The 19,290-nt window shown below is 29.6% G+C and overlaps 1 protein-coding gene across 10 annotated transcripts in view; it reads left to right on the top strand.

Annotated features, from left to right (window-relative positions):
- The window catches only part of LOC143239336 (phagosome assembly factor 1), a 103,977-nt gene that overhangs the window by 54,815 nt on the left and 29,872 nt on the right, over positions 1–19,290 (top strand). For 8 of the 10 annotated variants that reach the window (XM_076480322.1, XM_076480317.1, XM_076480318.1 and 5 more), the window contains one exon: positions 19,075–19,157. In XM_076480322.1, coding sequence (XP_076336437.1) covers positions 19,077–19,157 — 81 coding nt within the window. In that variant the 5' untranslated portion in view covers positions 19,075–19,076. Of the gene's footprint in view, positions 1–6,408; positions 6,824–19,074; positions 19,158–19,290 lie in introns of those variants that run through there. The other 2 variants (XM_076480315.1, XM_076480324.1) reach the window with 2 other exon arrangements.

Below are 19,290 nucleotides of genomic sequence, written 5' to 3'. Positions count from 1 at the left end.
AAATATCATCTATTCATTGTGTGATATATCCTTAACTAATACATATGGATGGATGAGTCAAATGTGTTTCAAACCGACTAATTTTATTTTTACTTTGTACACTAAGCCTGCTCTTTCAAAAGACACTTATATAAAAAAGAGAAACTGAACTATTATTAAAAAAAGCAAGTTTAATTAATGGTATCTTTATACTTAACACTTAAAAAACATATCTTGCCTTCAGCATTGAACTAAAAAGAAAGGCAAGAAAAAACCATAGGAAAGAATTAAAACATATTTGAACTATATATATATATAGTTAAAAGTATTAGACACGACTAAATTACATATATCAATCGTATCAGATTATTTTTGTAGCCAAAATGTCAGCGTATCTTTTTTTTCATAAGAAATTAGGGTTTTTTTGCCCAATGAATTCATTGCTTACGTTTAATCGAACCGTTTTGCCATAAAACTGCAATACGTTGAAGTATAATACACATGATAAGATGTTATATCTCTACGTATGAAATATAGCTCACTGCTCCAATTAATATATTGTTTACTTTTAAACACATATCAACACCACAGGTATCAGAACCTGGTTTTTGCGGTGAAAGTCCACAGACATACCGCTATACCACTAGTGAAAAATATCCGTGACAGATCTAGGAAATCCATAACTTTTCCAAACCCTTAAGATTGCTACTCAAGTTGAAAATTGTTTGTATATCATAGATTTAAATTTTAAATTCTGGGAATTTACGATTAAATTTAACATTTTCTCTTTTAAAAAAATAACTTTTGATGTGTAAAATGTTCATTTTTAATTTAACATTCTGAACCTACATGAAGTACATCACACTAGTATGCTAAATCTAAAATCTTTAAAAATGAAAACTGAATTCAAAACAAGAAAACCTGCAATAGTTTACAAGATCGTAACAGTCAAACTTAAAATATAATCCATACTTTTTTGTATTCTATTAGGTTGAGGAATAATTCGTGAGCGTTTTTAAATAATTTCATTCAAGCATTACATGCAAGACTATACAATACTTCAATGCATGAACACATTACACCCAAAACATTTATTATGATACTTTATTTCATGTAATACCTAGGTATATAGTATGCATTGTTGTAAACGAAATTGCAAGAAATTAAATGCGAAAAGCAGATGGTGTCGAAAATGCTCGATTTTGTCCACTTGACATTCCATTTAATGAGCTGAAAATGAAAGCAAAAATTAAAGACATATGAAAATCAAACACACCATCTATTAGAGCAAAAAATTATCTACCAAATGACATGAAATAATTTGCGAAAGCGTTTCATTTATGAATATATTTTTTTAACTTGAAAAAACGCTCACGAATTATTCCTCAACCCAATACATTCTTTGTGGGTTACTATAAATAGGCTGCGATAACCAAGGTGAAAGAATCTGTATGAGTTATTAACTGGTTCTTTTTTTCTGAATTTCGTGCAAAGCTAAACATGGACCCAAGTTTTGAACTGGGAACTAATCAACACCACCAAGCACTAATTCTTGGGCTTGTTGCGTATAATTACTTATTTCAGACGAATCTCCAATTTATATTATGCTGCTTACATTACGTATTACTGTTTCAAATAACAGCAATTTTAATTTGAGCTTAGTAGTTAATTAAATGTTAATGTATTAAATTATGTCATTTGCCAACAAGATTGATACACACAATATTCTCTTTTAACACCAATATATATTTTAATATACAAACATAAAAACAATATAATTTATAATAACGGTTATTATTAATAGTTATTACAAATGATGATGTAAGTATAACAGTTTTACAAATTTACAGACAACACTGAATCTTATATTCGGTCTGGAACTAAATATTTTATCGACAATCCAGGTCCACGACGAGTAAGTTAAAGCTGATTGAATATTGTCACACACCTTGCTTAACACTCCTACGAAAAGTGGGGCCTAATATTAATAACCTTTCAAGTTGCTCTGGGGCCTATTAGGCCCCACTTTTCGTAGGAGTGTTAAGTTAGCTAGGTTAGCCTCTATAACGACGTCTCTTTTGGCTAGCCTCACACCTTTATAAGTTCACTTCTTCAGGCGAGATAGATATTTAATATCCTCGTTGAGAAAATAATGTCCGAGATAGTTCACTGAAGTTAAACGGTTGGCAGTGTTCGAAATCTATAACTTTTTTGGTCAAATTTTGTACTTTTATGATTAATAGATATTAATGACAATTATACCTTCCTACGCCTATAGTGTACTGACTGTAGCTATCCAACAATTAACTCCCTTCTGTGTCTCGGCGCGTCGGGTTTTACATATATCAATTACTCGATACTCTAGGATTTTCAATAATGTTCTCGCGCGCTTTCCTCAAACAAGTATTGTTGCTTTTCACTTTAAATATTTCTACAAATTTTGAGAACAGGCGGTACTTGCGCAATACACAGTCAAGAATATACATCACATGCAAAAAAGGAAAACTTATGAAACAAACTTAGGCAGTAAAATAAATATACAACTGTAAATCCGTTACGGGTTACACGTTTCTTACCGAATAGTGGAATCTGAAAATCACACTTTTAGAGCACCCATGGTTTCAAAATACATAACATGTTTGGGCAGAAGTGAGTTGCAAGCTATGAATTTTCGGATTCATAGTTTGGACAACCCAACTACTTGGCCATGCTGGCCCAATAATAATTGCAATGAAAAGGAAAAATTAACCTGCACACAAGAAAGTTTTTTTTTTTATGTACAAATAAACAGAAAAGTTTGAGCTTACGTGAATCAGTTACAGACGATATCTGTACTTCTAGAAAAAGTAGTAAACAACTCTATGTAGTTCAAACGTTCTCTGTCTTAAGTGAACGTTTATAATGCTGCTACAAAAGTTAGAGCTACCTCATTGCGGCCAAAAAAATTGTGTACCATGTACATGGGAAGAAGAGAAGTATTATTTGAAATAAACTAACCCATCAGACACTATAACACGATAAGCTAATACGTAAACAGAAAAAATAGTAGAAGTCATGAGCTACAGATGTGAAATTCCACACGTTCTACTACCAATGTTGAAGTATTGAAAACAAATTAATTCACAAATTTTAAATTTCGGTGACAGATTAACAACTTACCGAAAAGTTGTGGCAAAGGGATATCAACCATTGTAATGTTTAATGGCCTGTGTGGTTAGCTAAGTACAGTTATTAATTATTACCCAAAGTACCTGACTTCGTTCGAGTCATTAAGTTGATTTATATTAGATTACTATGTCAGTGTATGTTTTCTGAACCCATTTGAACATAAAAATAAAACGTATGTACTTTCGTTGCTCCTTTATGACCTGTTTATAAAGGTAAGTTTCCCTTTGACTTGCCCTTCAATATTAAACTTAAATAATAAAAACAAATCTCTTCAATTAACAGAGCATGTGTGTTTTCTTATAGCAAACCTACATCGGGCTATCTGCTGAGCCCATCGAGGGGAATCGAGGCCGTGATTTTTGCGTGTAAATCTGTAGACTTACCGCTGTACTAAGGAAGGGATATTAACAGAACCTTCAAATTAAAAGCAACAACAATATATATATGTACTCAGAGAACATTAATACTGATAGAGTTAAGTAAATTAAAACAAAATTAAAAAGATTGATTTGTTTTTAATTTCGCACAAAGCTACACGAGGGCTATCTGCGCTAGCCGTCCCTAATTTTGCAGTTTAAGACTAGAGGGAAGGCAGCTAGTCATCACCACCCACCGCCAACTCTTGGGCTACTCTTTTACCAACGAATAGTGGGATTGACCTATATTATAACGCCCCCACGGCTTAAACAGCGAGCATGTTTGGTGGGACGGGGACTCGAACCCGCGACCCTCGAATTACGAGTCGAGTGCCTTAACCACTTGGCCTTGCCAGGCCTAATCAAAAAGAAGGACTGCGTTAAAAATGGCAAATACAAACCTCTGACTAATTCGGTGGGCTCAGCAGATAGCCCAATGTGACTTTGCTCTAAGAAAACACACACGCACACACACACACTGACTTATTATATTAGTTTGGTATAACCCAAAACAAGCCGAAACAAAAATAACAAAACCCTGCAAAAATTACAAATATCCCAAGGTACAAGCTATAATATGGGATATAAAATGTACCCTAGACTTTGGAGGTGATCTAGGGAAATAGGACCCACAGTGCGGTGGGGATACACCGTTTATCAGCCTTAACCACCATTCGCCAGTCTCACATAAAGAAATAAAATAAACTAAAGGAACAGCAATAAAAATAAAAATATGAAAATAGAAACTAGGAGAACGAGATATGGTGCTTAAGCCGACAATGTCCCACACCTATATCACCCTTCACTTCCTGCAGACAGTCGTAGGAAGGTGACAGCTCTCCGAAGTAAAGAAAAAGAAAAAATAATTAAAAAATTAGTACCTTATTTTTATTTTGAGCTACTGGAGAAATATAAAAATCAGTTTCTTTGTTTTGAATTTCGTGCTAAGCTATATAAGGGCTATCTACGTTAGCCGACCATAATTTAGCAATGTATTTGCTTGTTTGTTTTTGAATTTCGCACAAAGCTACAGGAGGGTTATTTGCGCTAGCCGTCCCTAATTTAACAGTGTAAGGCTAGATGGAACGCAGCTAGTCATCACCACCCACCACCAACTTTTGGGCTACTCTTTTACTAACAGTGCCTCCCGCTAGTACAGCGGTAAGTCTCCGGATTTACAACGCTAAAATCAGGGGTTCGATTCCCCTCGGTTGGCTCAGCAAATAGCCCGATGTGGTTTTGCTATAAGAAAAACAAACAAATAAACTTTTACTAACGAATAGAGGGATTGACCGCATTTTAGAAGTATAATTTATTTGTCGTGAGGCGAAACAACTGTTAATAAGAATGTTTATATTTTAGAATTTTATATTTTATTTTGCAAATTAAGCGCACACATTAAATTTGTCAAGTTGGTAGTACACTTGATGTCAAGTTATTCGGCAGTGCACACAAAACTTATTTAAGCTTCTGTAAATATATATATGTGTATACATATATACGTTTTTTAAATAATATGTGTAACATTGAAAATGTACAAACACCATAAACAAGCTATTTTACTCTCCCTCAACCCTAAAATCAGGGGTTCGATTCCCCTCGGTGGGGATGGTCCGATGTGGCTTTGCTATAAGAAAACACACACACGCTATGTCCCAGATTGCTCTGTTTCCTTCTCTTAACGTTCGAATTCCCGTCGCACTAAACATGTTTGCTCTTTCAGCCGTGGGGGCATTATAATGTGATGGTCATTCCCACTATTCGTTGGTAAAAGAGGAGCCAAAAAGTTGGTGGTGATAAATAGTTGTGATATGAAACACTAAAAAAACAAACAAACAAAACACTTTTTTTTTCTAAACTAACTATATTTTATCTCAACTGACTTTACTGTTGTTGAGTCTTCATTGACCCTTTTATATATCTAAGCTTTGTGCTAGAGAGTTCCAAGACTAATATACACTTAACGTCACATTAGATCATCAAAAACACAACACACATCTTCCTCCAGCTACAGACTTACAATGTTAGAAACTGAGTTTCAGTCCCTATGGTAAGCAGAGCACAGATAGCCCATCGAGTAGCTTTGTGCTCATCTTCAAAGAAGACAAACCTCTACCGTCCATTCTACAAAGTTTCATCATGAATACTCTGCCTAACCTGTCTATCAAAGAAAACAAATTTCTAGTCAACAAATTACAATATTAAAAACATCTAATATTAATTTATTTAGTTACAACGATTGTTGTCACTTCTTTGACGATAATAAATTATACTGTCACTGAAAATGTGGTAAATCATTTACATGATTAGTGTAAAAAAAACAATTATAATATAATATATTCACAATTTTTAAAATTAGCACGACGAAAAGTTTCATAATTTTATTCATTCCAAAAATGTTTTGGTATTTGCTTTTGTTATGGATAGAGATCTATTTGTTTTGAGTTCCATTATTATATATTTATATTTTTTTCTTGTTCGAGAGTCTTCGTAGACAATTTAACAAACATATTACACAATAGAGAAACGTTTTTGAAAATGTCAATAGATGGCAGAAGAGACATAACAAACCATGACGTAATGTTTATTAATTAAAACTAACCATTTTCACTGATTGACACTAGTTTTAAGAAATATTTTTAATGTGCCTTTCATGTTCAGATCACTAATTTTATAAACAATATACTCTGATGAAAATTGTCGCAGAACAAAAAACTAAAGCTTTTATTTTTAAGTTAATACATTTGTCACGTGATCAAACAGTGGGGCGTGGTTGAGAAGACTTAAATCAGCTGACATTTTGGGTTTTCGTTTGAACTTCCGTGAAACTCTTATACTCTGGGTATCATATGTCTATTAGTTACTGCCTCCAATGAAGTGCTGCAAGAAATACTTTGAGAAACCTGGTTCTTGAATAGGCTACTGTGGTTTGGATATCAAGAATTGTAACCAGATTGAAATCATCAACGTGAAAAAGAACCACGAACGGAAGTTATTGTTCTTACAAGCAATGCGCATGTCGCTGATATTGTGCGAAAGCTATTATGTAATTGGAAGATGGCGTCATAGGAAAATACACAAAGAAGGATGATAAAGACGTGTTATTTATAGTCAACCGTTTTACAGATGTTTGAAATGGGCTTTATTGACTCATTTTGCAATTGAACGTTAAAAAGGCCTGCTTAATTTTGCAAATATGTTAGAACTCGAAGTTGTGCCAGAAAGATCATTAGGAAATGATCAATGGGAACTCGTACTGGGTGAGAATTAAGATTTAAAATTTTGTAATAAAACTTAAATTCTCTATATTACTATTAGCATTATTTTGAATTGAATTTATTTGGCAATGTGTTTTTGGGTAAAGGATTCGAACTGTTTTTAGAAAGACTGGTAATAATTGTTCTACATGTGAGAAGGTTACATTGAGATCTGTTATATCTAATTTTATTCATTAGACACTTGTATCGACTTGTTTAAAATCGTGAATCATTCATGATGCAGAAAAACAAAGCGTAATTGGCAGTTACACGTTTAAAAATGTGTAAACAGGTTTAGGACATGAAAAAGGTTACCATAATATGATATATTATACACATGAAAGTGATTTAAAATATGAGAAGAGTGGATAATGATTAATAATAACGTAATTTTATACAAATGCACATTTGACGCTTACAGTTTAGTTATTTTTCAAGTGTTTTAGTAGGTTGTTTGTGAGTAAATACAACATTGCTATTAATTTGGGAGAGATTTACACTTAAAATTGACTATTTTTATATATAAAAAGCAAACAAAAACTTGCTTTTATATAATTAGCAATTACTTATGCAAGCTCGTTGATACGTAGATTAATAAACCAATACTGTAGTGTTAGGTGCTTAATAAAGGAAGTACAAATATTCTTGGTAATGATAGTTCAAATGTTATCACTTGGTTTTACTTATAATTAAATTATATCAATTTTATTAATATAAAGAGAGATAATAGTATAGTGTGGTCTAAAGTATTAAGACTAAGATATTATAATTTTTTCCAATCAGTACAAGACTAGCTACAAATTCCAGTAAACCTCTTTGAGCTGACCATCTATATTTTCATTTTTGTTTGTATTTATAGTGTATTAAATGCAAAAATAAAACAAGTGCTATAAGTTTGCATCTTACTCTATTGCACAAAGTCTTAATTCTAGTATCTGTATATATAAATGTGCAATGATAACAATAATACTACTAATATTGAATAATTAAAAGTGTAGGGTTACATAATCATTGTATAAACATAAATGTACACATATGTATAAACTCTAAAATTGCTCAGTGAATTAGTCCTATTATTGGTAACATCAAATTATAACCAAGCGAGTTTAGGTCTGAACTTTTTCACCAGTAAAGGAAAGCATAATATATAAATTTATAGTGTTTATTATAATGGTAAGATGCATTTATTAAAAGACTTAATCCAACTTGAGTTAGATTAACTCTTTATAGGAAATTTTGCTAGTGTTCACTGATCAAATGATGCAGCTTGGGCACTTAAACAATAAATACACTGGTTCATAATGCTAGAAAGTTAATAAGAAAAGTTTACTTTTGCATATCTTATGAATTTTCAGCGTAAAGTGATAATTCAATGTTAACAATAGTCTTTTTTGGTATTTACACTTACATCAAGACTGTTTACATCATATTCAAAATAACTGATTTTACTGATGTTTATTTTAACGTTGTTTTTTCTGACTCTGTATCCAACTGTAGATTATAATGCAAAAGGTTTCAATGTTTTTGTTAATTATATCCTTAATTATATATGCATTACTTTACCAGTTTAGAAACACTTGTGTATTAACTAAATATTTCCAAACTATTTTGTTTTGTAAGAATGAATATAAAGAGAAAATGATACATTTTTTAAGTTCATAAAACATTTTTGTGTCATACAAAGGATATTTCAGACTGAAATTATTTTTTCAGAGTACAGAATATACCAACATTTTGTAAGTAGACTAATAATCAAAATTACATGTCAGTGCTTGTTTGTAGGGAGCAAACTAATTACTTTGTGTCTAATGCAAGTGTTCTTGAAATATCTGTAAGCTTATTGAGGTTACTTATTGTATTTTGTGTAGTGTAACACTGTAGTCATACCATTAAAGTTGATGTTAAGTTTAATTTTGATTTAGTAGATTATGATGTTTTTATAGATAAAATTTGTGTAATATCTTAGACATTTGTAGAAAGTATGATTTACAAGTGAGAGAGAGAAAGAGAGAGACTATTTCTATGTCATTTACTCTTCTACTATTTGTATTCATTACCAACATGTCAGGTGACCTTGAAGAGTAATAGAAGATAAGATCCATGCATATGAAACTTTGTTTTCACATAACTTATCCCATAATAATACATATGGGATCAAATTATTGTATAATTAAAGATTATGTACAATAGGTTTAATCAATTAGGGTTAAAAGAAGTCATATACGTGTATATAATTTATATTCAAAGTAATAACAACAAATAATTGTAATTGAAGAACAGGACCAGAAATCCAGGTTTCAGTATTGAGTTAGTTTATAGGTATGGTGAATTTAATATTCATCTTTATGATGTACTTGAACAGTAAAACATGTTAGAATATCTGTGTATAATTGAAACTCATCTGTCAGTGTGTGTGTGTGTGTGTGTGTAATGAAGTAATGAACATCTTCTAGACTTTTTATTGTTGTATTACAATTGACCGTAGTGTTCATTCTGCATGTCACACTGTTTTATATTTTCTTCACCTGTGAGACCTTTAGGTTAAGATAAACTGCACACCTGGACATTGACGTTTGTTTTTGTTGCATAATTTGATTTGGTAAAGGACACAGAACTTTACAGTAGTTAAATTTTTAAATTTAAAATTGAGTCTCATTTTGAATGGTTTGAAGGGTTGCAGTCTACTGTTGTAGCTCAACTGATGCTATACATGAAGCAATGGGTGACTTGTCAAACATTTTTATTGTGTCTATCATATTTGAGTTATGAAAATGATCAGACAGCTATAAAAACAATTTTTAAGAATATTTAATATTTCAAAAACAGTACATGGCCACAACTGTATACAGCTACAAATGTGTGTGTGTGTGTGTGTGTGTGTGTACAATATTAATGACCTGCAGTCTATTTTTCTTAAAAGATGAAAGTTACTTATGTACTTAATATATAGCAAGAAACCGTTATCTATAGTTTCATTTTATTTCGGTACAAGACTGTTAAGAATTGTTTTTAATGGCAATCCACTTTCTGAACTTTAATAGTAAAATAGAAGTGAGAAATTAGCTTGATGTAATCAATTATGAGCTTTGATTGAGTTAATGACATGCAAAATAACTAGTTAATCAAAATTATGATTAAAACAATGAATGGTACAGAAGGAATTGCCTAATCAAAATTGATGTTTTTGATTAATCCAATTATCCAGTTAATCAGTGTGTATAACCATTGGTTTTTCATTAATATTTTTGATTACTTCAAGATTATAATATATTTTTAGGCACATTGTGCTACTATATTAAGAGTAAAAAAAACAATTTGACATTTTTTGGCACAATTAAAAGGTAAAATATTATTAGTTACCACTAACTAGTTATGGCTACACAGTTACCCTCATCAGGGCTATTAGCTACATAATACTTCAAGGTTGTTCAACCTAAAAATAATCAATTAATCAATATTAAGATTTCTTGAACTAAAGTAATGAAATTTCTAGATGTTAGAAATATTCAATTAAAGTACATATAAGCCTCTACATGTATACATTTTATTTCATAAAATAATGTGAATAATTAGAAATATAAAAGTATAAAGTCTCTTTTACACCTATAGTTAGATAGACAAATATAATGTGGTTAAAGTGTCCAGATATCATGTTTGTGTGTGTGTGTATATATATATATATATATATATATATTTGTAAAAGAAAATGTTGTATGCTTCTTAAACTGAGATTTTTTAAAATTTTGCAGCAAATATCAATTATTAGTGTTTGTATGTAAGTTACTGCCAACTACCCCTTCCAACATTTCTGTGACATCAGTTATTAAGATAGAAATGTATGAATTTTAGGTTCTGAATTTGGAAGAAGTAATGCTTATTTTGTGGCTTAAATGCATCAAAAAAAGGTTTTTTAGGCACTATTAATAGAGAAATTATTTTATTACTTTGTTAACCAATAAGAATACTGGTATAATGCTCTCCTATTATAGATAATTACAAAAAAAAAATATGTATTATATATAAAAGTATAGTTAGGTAGTAGTAAAATTAGTTTCATCTGTGTGTAATTGGGAATTAGTTACACTAAATAATCACAAGAATAATGCATACCTACAGCATGGATGGCTAGGCAAATAACATAAATTCATATAACTTGTGATTAAGTACAAAATTATCTATAACTATATTTAATGATAATTAAAATATTAACATATAGTTTTTGGATAAAGTAAAAAAAAATGACATTTGTAGAAAACTGTGTGCAACATTTATTTGAGAAGTGAGTAAAAATATTTACATTGCCAGATAGCAATAATGATTGTGTGTATCTATAGCAACTAGAATGATTTTTACATCCCTTATTAGGAAAACAGATTAGCTGGTAACTGTACAGTTGAGAACAAAAAAACAGTTTTGTCAGGCAATTACCTAATATAAATAGCATCTTAACCCTTACTGTTTCTGTTACATCTTAGGCAGTCTAAAAAGCTCTAGTTTTAGGTGAAAGGCCTCATTAGCATTTGATATAGTGAATATAGTGTAGTTGACATATCATACAATCTTCTTTACTGTTGCTGAGAAAGTTATTAATAACTTCAACTCTGGTTAATACTGTTCTGTAACTTTAATTATTCATCAGAGTAAGTTTCTTACATTTTTAACAATTCTAAAACCAGTTGAGTAAAGCTATGTTAAGTAACATAATTATGATATAGTTAAAAAACACCTTACAGTTTTCTCATTGGTAAAAAGTACTTACACTGTTTTAATAAGTTTTAAGTTTTTTTTATGTTCAAGAAAAAACAACAAACTGCATGAGGTGAGGTAGCACCCTGGTTTAGTTCCTGTAATTTTACTTATTTTTTTATTTTCTGCTTGACTGATGTATCCTTCTGAACTGTAATGCTCTGCACATTGGCATGTATTCAAGTGAAAGACATTTATCTTCTAGTTTAAGTTTGCCAGAAGCCAACTGGACTAGTAATTTTAGAGTTGTAAAATTTTGTTACTTGAGCATTCAAACAAAGAAATTAGTAGACCAATACTTGTAGCCACATACTTGAGGAATATTATGCTACTGGATTATTTAAAGCAAGACAATGTGTTGTTGTATCTACATATAGATATACCTTTTCCAGACTCGTTGCTCAGTGTTCGTATGATTAGTTTCTGTTCAAATAGATTTGATGGCAATTTTTATGTTTGCTACATAAATTGATTAATCTGATTAAATCATAAAAGAAATTGAAAGGTATTTACAATTGAAGTTTGAGCATATAACTGTTAAGAACACTTTTTGTGTGATGTAAAATTCAAACATTAGGAAACATTTACAACATTTGTCATAGAATGTAGCTTAAAATGTTTGAAATTTCAGTACTAATTACTATACACTGTACCAAATTCTTAAACTTTTTCAGTGATATAAGTCAAATTACCCACTTCATATGTAATTTTAAAACAAATGTTTGTTAAAAAATACCTGTAACTTGTAAGACTATTAAAAAAATGTGAATATGTTTAAAAAATTCCAGCAGATTTTTTTACTTCAAACATCTATATTCATGACATATTTGTTATGTACATTTACAGTAAATGTTTTAATTTCAAAGTTTGCAGTTGTTCCAATGAAAGTACACATTTTTACTTTTGCTTTAGGTTTTCAAAATACAGTCAGAATTTTGATTGTTAGCCTTCTAAGCCATTAAACATTTTGGAATAATTTCTGATTTTTTGTTCATACCATAAAAAAAAAAAAACAAATTAGTGTCTTAAAGTTTCATTATACGTAAGGTTAAGACTGATGATAAAAAATCTTGCAGCCCAGTGAGTGAGTAAACAAATTATTTAATGCATAAAGTTAGGAAATGGAAAATAAATATATGTACACACAATATTTCATTTGGTGAATTAAGTCAAAAATTTACTGTTTGTGTTTAGAATAACGATCTTCCCACTTTAGCAACTTTAATATTCTGCCATTTGAACAGATAGGACATCCAAGCAATATTATCAAAATTCTGGCCATTTTTTGCTAGGTTTGACCACACACTATACCTTATTGATTGTCTTTCTTTAAATTGTGTACATTATTGGAGAGATCAGGGTCTAACAACTGGCCTTAATTTCTGTGCTATTCTTATGATAAAAATTTGATATTACATGATATAGTTTATTTACATGTTTATTAATAACACCAGTATCTAAGTAAATTGCTGTTTGAAAACTATTTGTTAGTCCCTACCTACCCAATAAAATTACAGATTACTGTTCTTCATAATTAGGCAATCATTATTTGGACCAATAACCATATTTAAGCTCAAGTATAACCCATTTTATGAAGTAGAAAGTCTTGTTTCTTGCCTGCTAAAACAATAACTTATTTTTTTTATTACTGAAAAGACTTCCTAAAAGAGAAAATTTACCCCAATTTGATAATTCATGTAGTCAAAGAAAATATTCTTTCTGTGATTTTTATTGTATTACTGTTATTTTATTTTAGTAAATAAAGTTCTTTAGATGTGAAGTTAAGTTTTTTAATTCATTTCTAAATGTTTCATCTTTTATTATGTTTATCATCATGTGCATAAAACCAGGAACTTTTGTTAATGATTTTGTGAGAAACTCTGATGTGACAACAAAATGATCCCAGATTTGGAATTAGAATCTTCAAGTTGTAGTATTTCATTTACTTTTGAAGAAATATCAGAAATGCTTTTTTTCATTTTTATACTGGTGTAATCACTGGAAAATATCAATTATTGTCTCTGACCATATTTTAATTACAACAGCCATGGAAAACTTTTTTGAAGGACTTATTATATTCATATATCTTCAGTGCAGTTGAGATCACTAATTAGAGATGTACTATTTTTGGATTATCTAGCATTAGGTTGTAAAAAAACACGTTTGCAAATATTAGTTTTAATTAATAAATTTTAGTGATCATTCAGTCCAATGTCCTCTTAGAAAATAGCTTAAGAATCTTTTAATTTATACTATTGTAAGTGCATAACATGACACCTCTTTTGCTCTCCAATGTCCAAATAGGTCCAGAAATTTAAATTAAATAGAATAATTCAAAGTTATGCATATTTGATATTAAAAAACAAACATTTATAGCAGTATTTTTACTTTTTTGTTATATAATCTTTAGAAAATGTGTACCATTATTAAAGTGTGTAAAGTTACTAAGTTGTATGTTTTACACGGTTCATGTCCAGCCCTAATACAACAAGAGATAAGATCACAAAGAAAATGTCTGACGAAAAAAGTCACAGGACAAGATCGTACAACAAAATGTCATATTTCACACTAGCATCATCTGTGACAAACATTATAAAATTATTATATACTGTATAGTTTAATGTTATCTGTTTTATTATAAAGGGGTGCCATTTACAAACTAAAGGCTTGGACATGCAAGAATACATTTTCCTCAGGTTAAATATTGTGACATTCAGACCTGTGTTCTTTTGATTGAACACACTTTGACATAAAAACTGTACAGATATTTATTGTACATGTATTGTGTTGCATAAAAGTGTATTCAATTTGATACAGTGTGCAGTTGGTCATTATAAATATGCTACATTATGGAGTAATGAGCAAAGAAAAGTGCAGAGTAACATTTTAAGATTTTAAACCAAAATGTGATTTAAAAAATTTTTGCAACTATGAACTGAATTGATTAAACATTATTGTGATTGTTTTTAAATTATTATAAATGTCTTACCAAATCTATTTGCATATGTTGACCTTTTTTCATCGTTCCTTTTTTGGGTAAAATATATTACAAGATGATAAGCTTTTAATTTAAAAATAGTTTAAATGTCCAATTGACTTGGACATAGGTTAAATCTAGACAATAGGCCATATGAAATGGTCACATTTCTATGGTACTACTACTACTACTATATATTGTAAAGTATATTTAATTCTTCTTGTGAGATTTCCACTGTTTTGTATAATATGATTTGCTTAAGTAATAACCAAGAAAGAAAATATAAAGGGATGCTAGAGTTCTACATAAACAAAATATGACAAAATTGAATTTTCCTGAGATATTTTGGTTATGAAATTTAAAAATAAATGTTTTTTGACATTTTGTACTAAATAGTGACAGCTTAAACTTATGGCTCATTTTTATGTTGTTCTGAATTCTTTTATTCTTCAATTATATTTCTTAGCTGCAGTTCACAGCATTATTCTATCATCCCATAAAAGTTGTAAAACAATTTGAGGTTTGTCATAACATGTACATTACTTAATGTTTGCAATGAGTCTAGTGTAATGAAATAGTAGTTGTACACATGTTTATAGTGGTGAATATCATAAATCTTGGTCATTAGATAATTTGTAATTTACAAATAGATGTTTCATTTATTACAGGTATTATGTATATTTCATTTATGATTGTGTTGTGTACAGTTTTATATAAAAATAACTTCTATAATATTCATTTAATTTATATTGGACATTATTTGACTCCATCTTCTAAGTTTTATTTATTTATTCAGTTATTTGTATCATGTTTATTAAATTTTCAAGTATATGTTTTTGCTACTTTTGCCTGTGAGAGTGTAAATTGTGATTGATAATATATATACGTGTATATTTCATTGAAGGTAATTAGTGTTTGGTTCCATACATGTTGTCTTAACAGGGTTGTACTTGTCTTTTAAACATTTATGATTCAATGACATTTATGGTAATTGCAGTTATACAGAGAAAACCTATTTTGAAATGATTTGTTTGTCCTTATTTGACGTTACATGTTGAAACATCCTACAAACTGACCTTGGACTACTTCAGTTTTCTGTATTTTTGCTAGTAGTGTCCTTTGATGTGATCTTTAACCTGTTATATTGCTTGCCTTTGTTGTTGTTAATTGGGATTTCATGATATGCTTAAAAACTATCAGTATGACCTTAGTATATACTTTACCATGTTATTTACTTCAACATCTGCATCCAGTGTTTCAGTTGTGTTTATCTCTCAGTTATTGTTTTTATGTGCTTCACACTTTTCTAATGCTTAGAATATTGCTACATTCTTAACAGAAAATCTAGTCTACTACAGGTTTTTTGCTTCTTTACTATTTAGAAACTGAGGTTATTTTTCAAATTGCCAACTATTTTGGATGTATGCTAATGTGTGTAAGATCTTTTGGATTAATGTATTATACAGTTTTGTTGCAATAAGAATTCTTGGGTATATTTAAAATTTTAAACATGCATAAATACAATGTATTCAGGTTCTCCTCAATTTTATACTTGGTTACTTTGTCTTTTGTTGATTTCTGATAAGCATTGAAAATACTATTAAATCAATACAGTACACAGGAACTTATAAAGGTTCCTATGTATGTTCCTTCCTGGCTTTAGTTTAAAACATTGTATCACAGTGTTATAGGCATCAGGTTAATAATGAAACTCTTTTGAGCCTAAACCACATGTCTTATAAGAATCACAAGATGAGCCTAAACCACATGTCTTATAAGAATCACAAGATGACATTTAGAACAGTATGAGACATTTGAAAATGTTCTCTAGTGCATGATAAATCTGAAAAGTGATAAATACCTGAATTTTGTGAGTCAGTTTTTAAGGATATACTGTAATACATGTTCTGAAGGCTGAAAAGGGATATATTTTCTATAAAGAAAACTACACAGTAATGGGTTTTAACACAATAGTAATGATATTTAACTTGCTTATTTAATAAATGTTTACAGTTATGTATGTGATAGTGATTTGTGTTAGGAAAAATTAATTACTGAATTACAGGTATGAAAAACTAATTCAATCTATTGCTAGAAATAATCTAATCTAGTGTGTAGAATTTATACATATTTTACATCTGCAGTGAAAGTTGTGTGATTTTATAAAGATTTAATATGTGGTGATTAAACCCCTCTGTCATAGAATTACTCTCTAGTTTGTAGAGTTTATTGTTTTCTCAAGTGTTATTAATGTTTTTGTTTTCATCTATTTTTACTGTTCACATTCAGATTAAAAGAAACCTTGTTTCTGGTGTACTGTGTAAAGGATGTAATCTACAAGTAATATTTTCAAACAATTGGAGCTGTTAATTATGTAGAACAAAAAATATTTTGTATAACTTAAAGAATATTATATGTACACAGAATAATTAAAAATGCTCAGGATGTTTTTTAACATTCTGTTAATGAGGAATTTAAGAACAGTCACAACTAAGATTATTGGACTAATCACAGAATTATCTCTTTTTCACATCATGTTATGTATGGTAACTGATTAAAATATTCAGAATAGGGTTGACCAACTCAGTTAACTTGACATAAAACTGTGCTAACTGGATTATTGTACTTTTGAATAGGAGACATTATGAGGTACTGATAATCATAAGTTAAAGGTAAAATGTATTGTGACCTCTTATAAGGATAGTATTTAGAGTCCATTAAAGGGAGAAGTAAAAGGTCAATCTTTTTTTCTTCTTTATTTCACATTTTTTTATTTTATATACTTGGCATTTCCATTACTAATTTTTGGAATTAGAACCTCTTACCTATTGCTTTTTCTTTTTCAACTCAGTATACATTTTTTTTAATACAAGTAAACTTTTAAAACTTTAACATGTCAGTAAAATCTTAGGTTAATTGTGTAAGTATGCAGACATATTTTTACATAGTAGCATTAATAAAGTATTTTACATCACACAGATGGCCTCTTAAGAGAACAGTAATATGCAAAAAAAAAAAAAAGTGAAAGGCTATTATTAGTTCATTGTTGCTGTTCTTCAGGTTATGAATGGGGTAGTGTTTGTTTGGAATGGAATTGTTTTTCTTTTTATGCCAGCAAAGGATAAAAATATTTTGTGTTATTAAACCATTAAATACATATGGCAAGATTCTGACAATCAGTTAGTGGTTGTTATGAGTAATATCCTATGCAATCACTGAAATCTAAATGAGCATCTAATAAGGAGATTAGTGATATATTACTAACCAGTTAATAATTAGATTTCAGTAATTATCAGCTTCCAATCTTAAAAATTACTCTAAATCTTTTACTGTATTATTTGCAAAAAGTGCTTAGAAAATGAAACATTAAGTTGGGTTGCTATGATATATATAAAGACATAAAAAGTAAATTTTTATTATGAGATCCAATATTCAGATAAATTTATAATCTTTGAATACATGTGTGTTGTTTTTTTCTTTGGTTAAGTCTGTAGAGGCAGTATATAGAAAAATGACCTGTTTATACGCATCTTCTCAAAATAGAGTTTGTGCTTGTTTTATTGTTAAGTGCAGTGGGCTTGTGTAAAGTTTTACATACCATTAGAACATTTTTGTTAGGTTTAGAACCACTTAAAAGCACATTTAAAATACCTTTAAGAAATCTTTGTTTTACATGAATGGACTGGAGAAATGTCTTCAAGAGAGGTTTTGCTGTGAGAATCTTTTAATACTTCACTTTAAATGACCATATCTTATCTTTTAGTTTTAAATATTATCACACTTCAGTTCATTCAATGCTTACACTTTCTGTACAATTTATTTTACAGTAATTTTGTATTATAGACTATTCTTTAATGGATTTGGTATTGTAATATAATTATTTGTGCCTTTTTTTTACTTCTATAAGTGGAGAAAAACATTTTCTTTAAAGTTCTATTGCAGCAATTGTAGAATTATCAGGTTCTGTATGTTACATAAGAACTTAATGGAACTGTGTGAATAATTCTTTTTGACATTTAAATGTTTTTCTTTATTTAGCCATAACATGGAAATGAGTAATCATAGTTTTTGAAAGTTCTGCAGTGGTTATTTCGTTCTGTATTTGTATGGTCACATACAAGTTCTTTCTTGTATCACAGTTCTATACAGGAATGTTCATTAATATGAATACTTTCTATAATTTACCCATTTTTGATTTTTATTTATAATTTAAGGGTCAGGTAATTTATCAAGAATTGTACAAAAAATGACTTAAAAACAAGACATTTTTCTCTCAGATAAAAAAAAAAAAAGTTTCTGTGTAAGGTGTGCTTTACTGTACATTTGTCTGATCAGCACATAAAACTTGTACGAGTGTGCTGTATAGCTTGAATATTTTCAGTTTGGTCAATGCAAGTTGATCCAAGCTTGCTGCAGATGCTAGATGATACATGCAGTGTACTTCTTACATACATGAATCAATAGTGCTTAAGTTTTTCTCATATATTATATTTCCAATCTAAAATTTAAATTCTTTCTTGTAATTTTATAGGGATGGCATTTTGCCAAGCAGTACATATTTTACAACAACAATTCCGTGTTATAAGACGAGTGGAAGTGGTGTACAGTGAATTGGTAAGCTTTCTGTAACATACACTTGGCTAGATTATTATCATGGCTGATCAAGTTTCAGACTTAGATTGGATTACATGCAAGGTGATATGTGTTTCTACCTTTTTACTGTTTTTCAGAGTATCAGAGTATTATA

Source organism: Tachypleus tridentatus, chromosome 13 (genome assembly GCF_004210375.1).
Source record: "Tachypleus tridentatus isolate NWPU-2018 chromosome 13, ASM421037v1, whole genome shotgun sequence".
In the NCBI taxonomy this organism is placed as follows: domain Eukaryota; kingdom Metazoa; phylum Arthropoda; class Merostomata; order Xiphosura; family Limulidae; genus Tachypleus; species Tachypleus tridentatus.
This window is presented reverse-complemented; position numbering and strand designations above follow the sequence as displayed.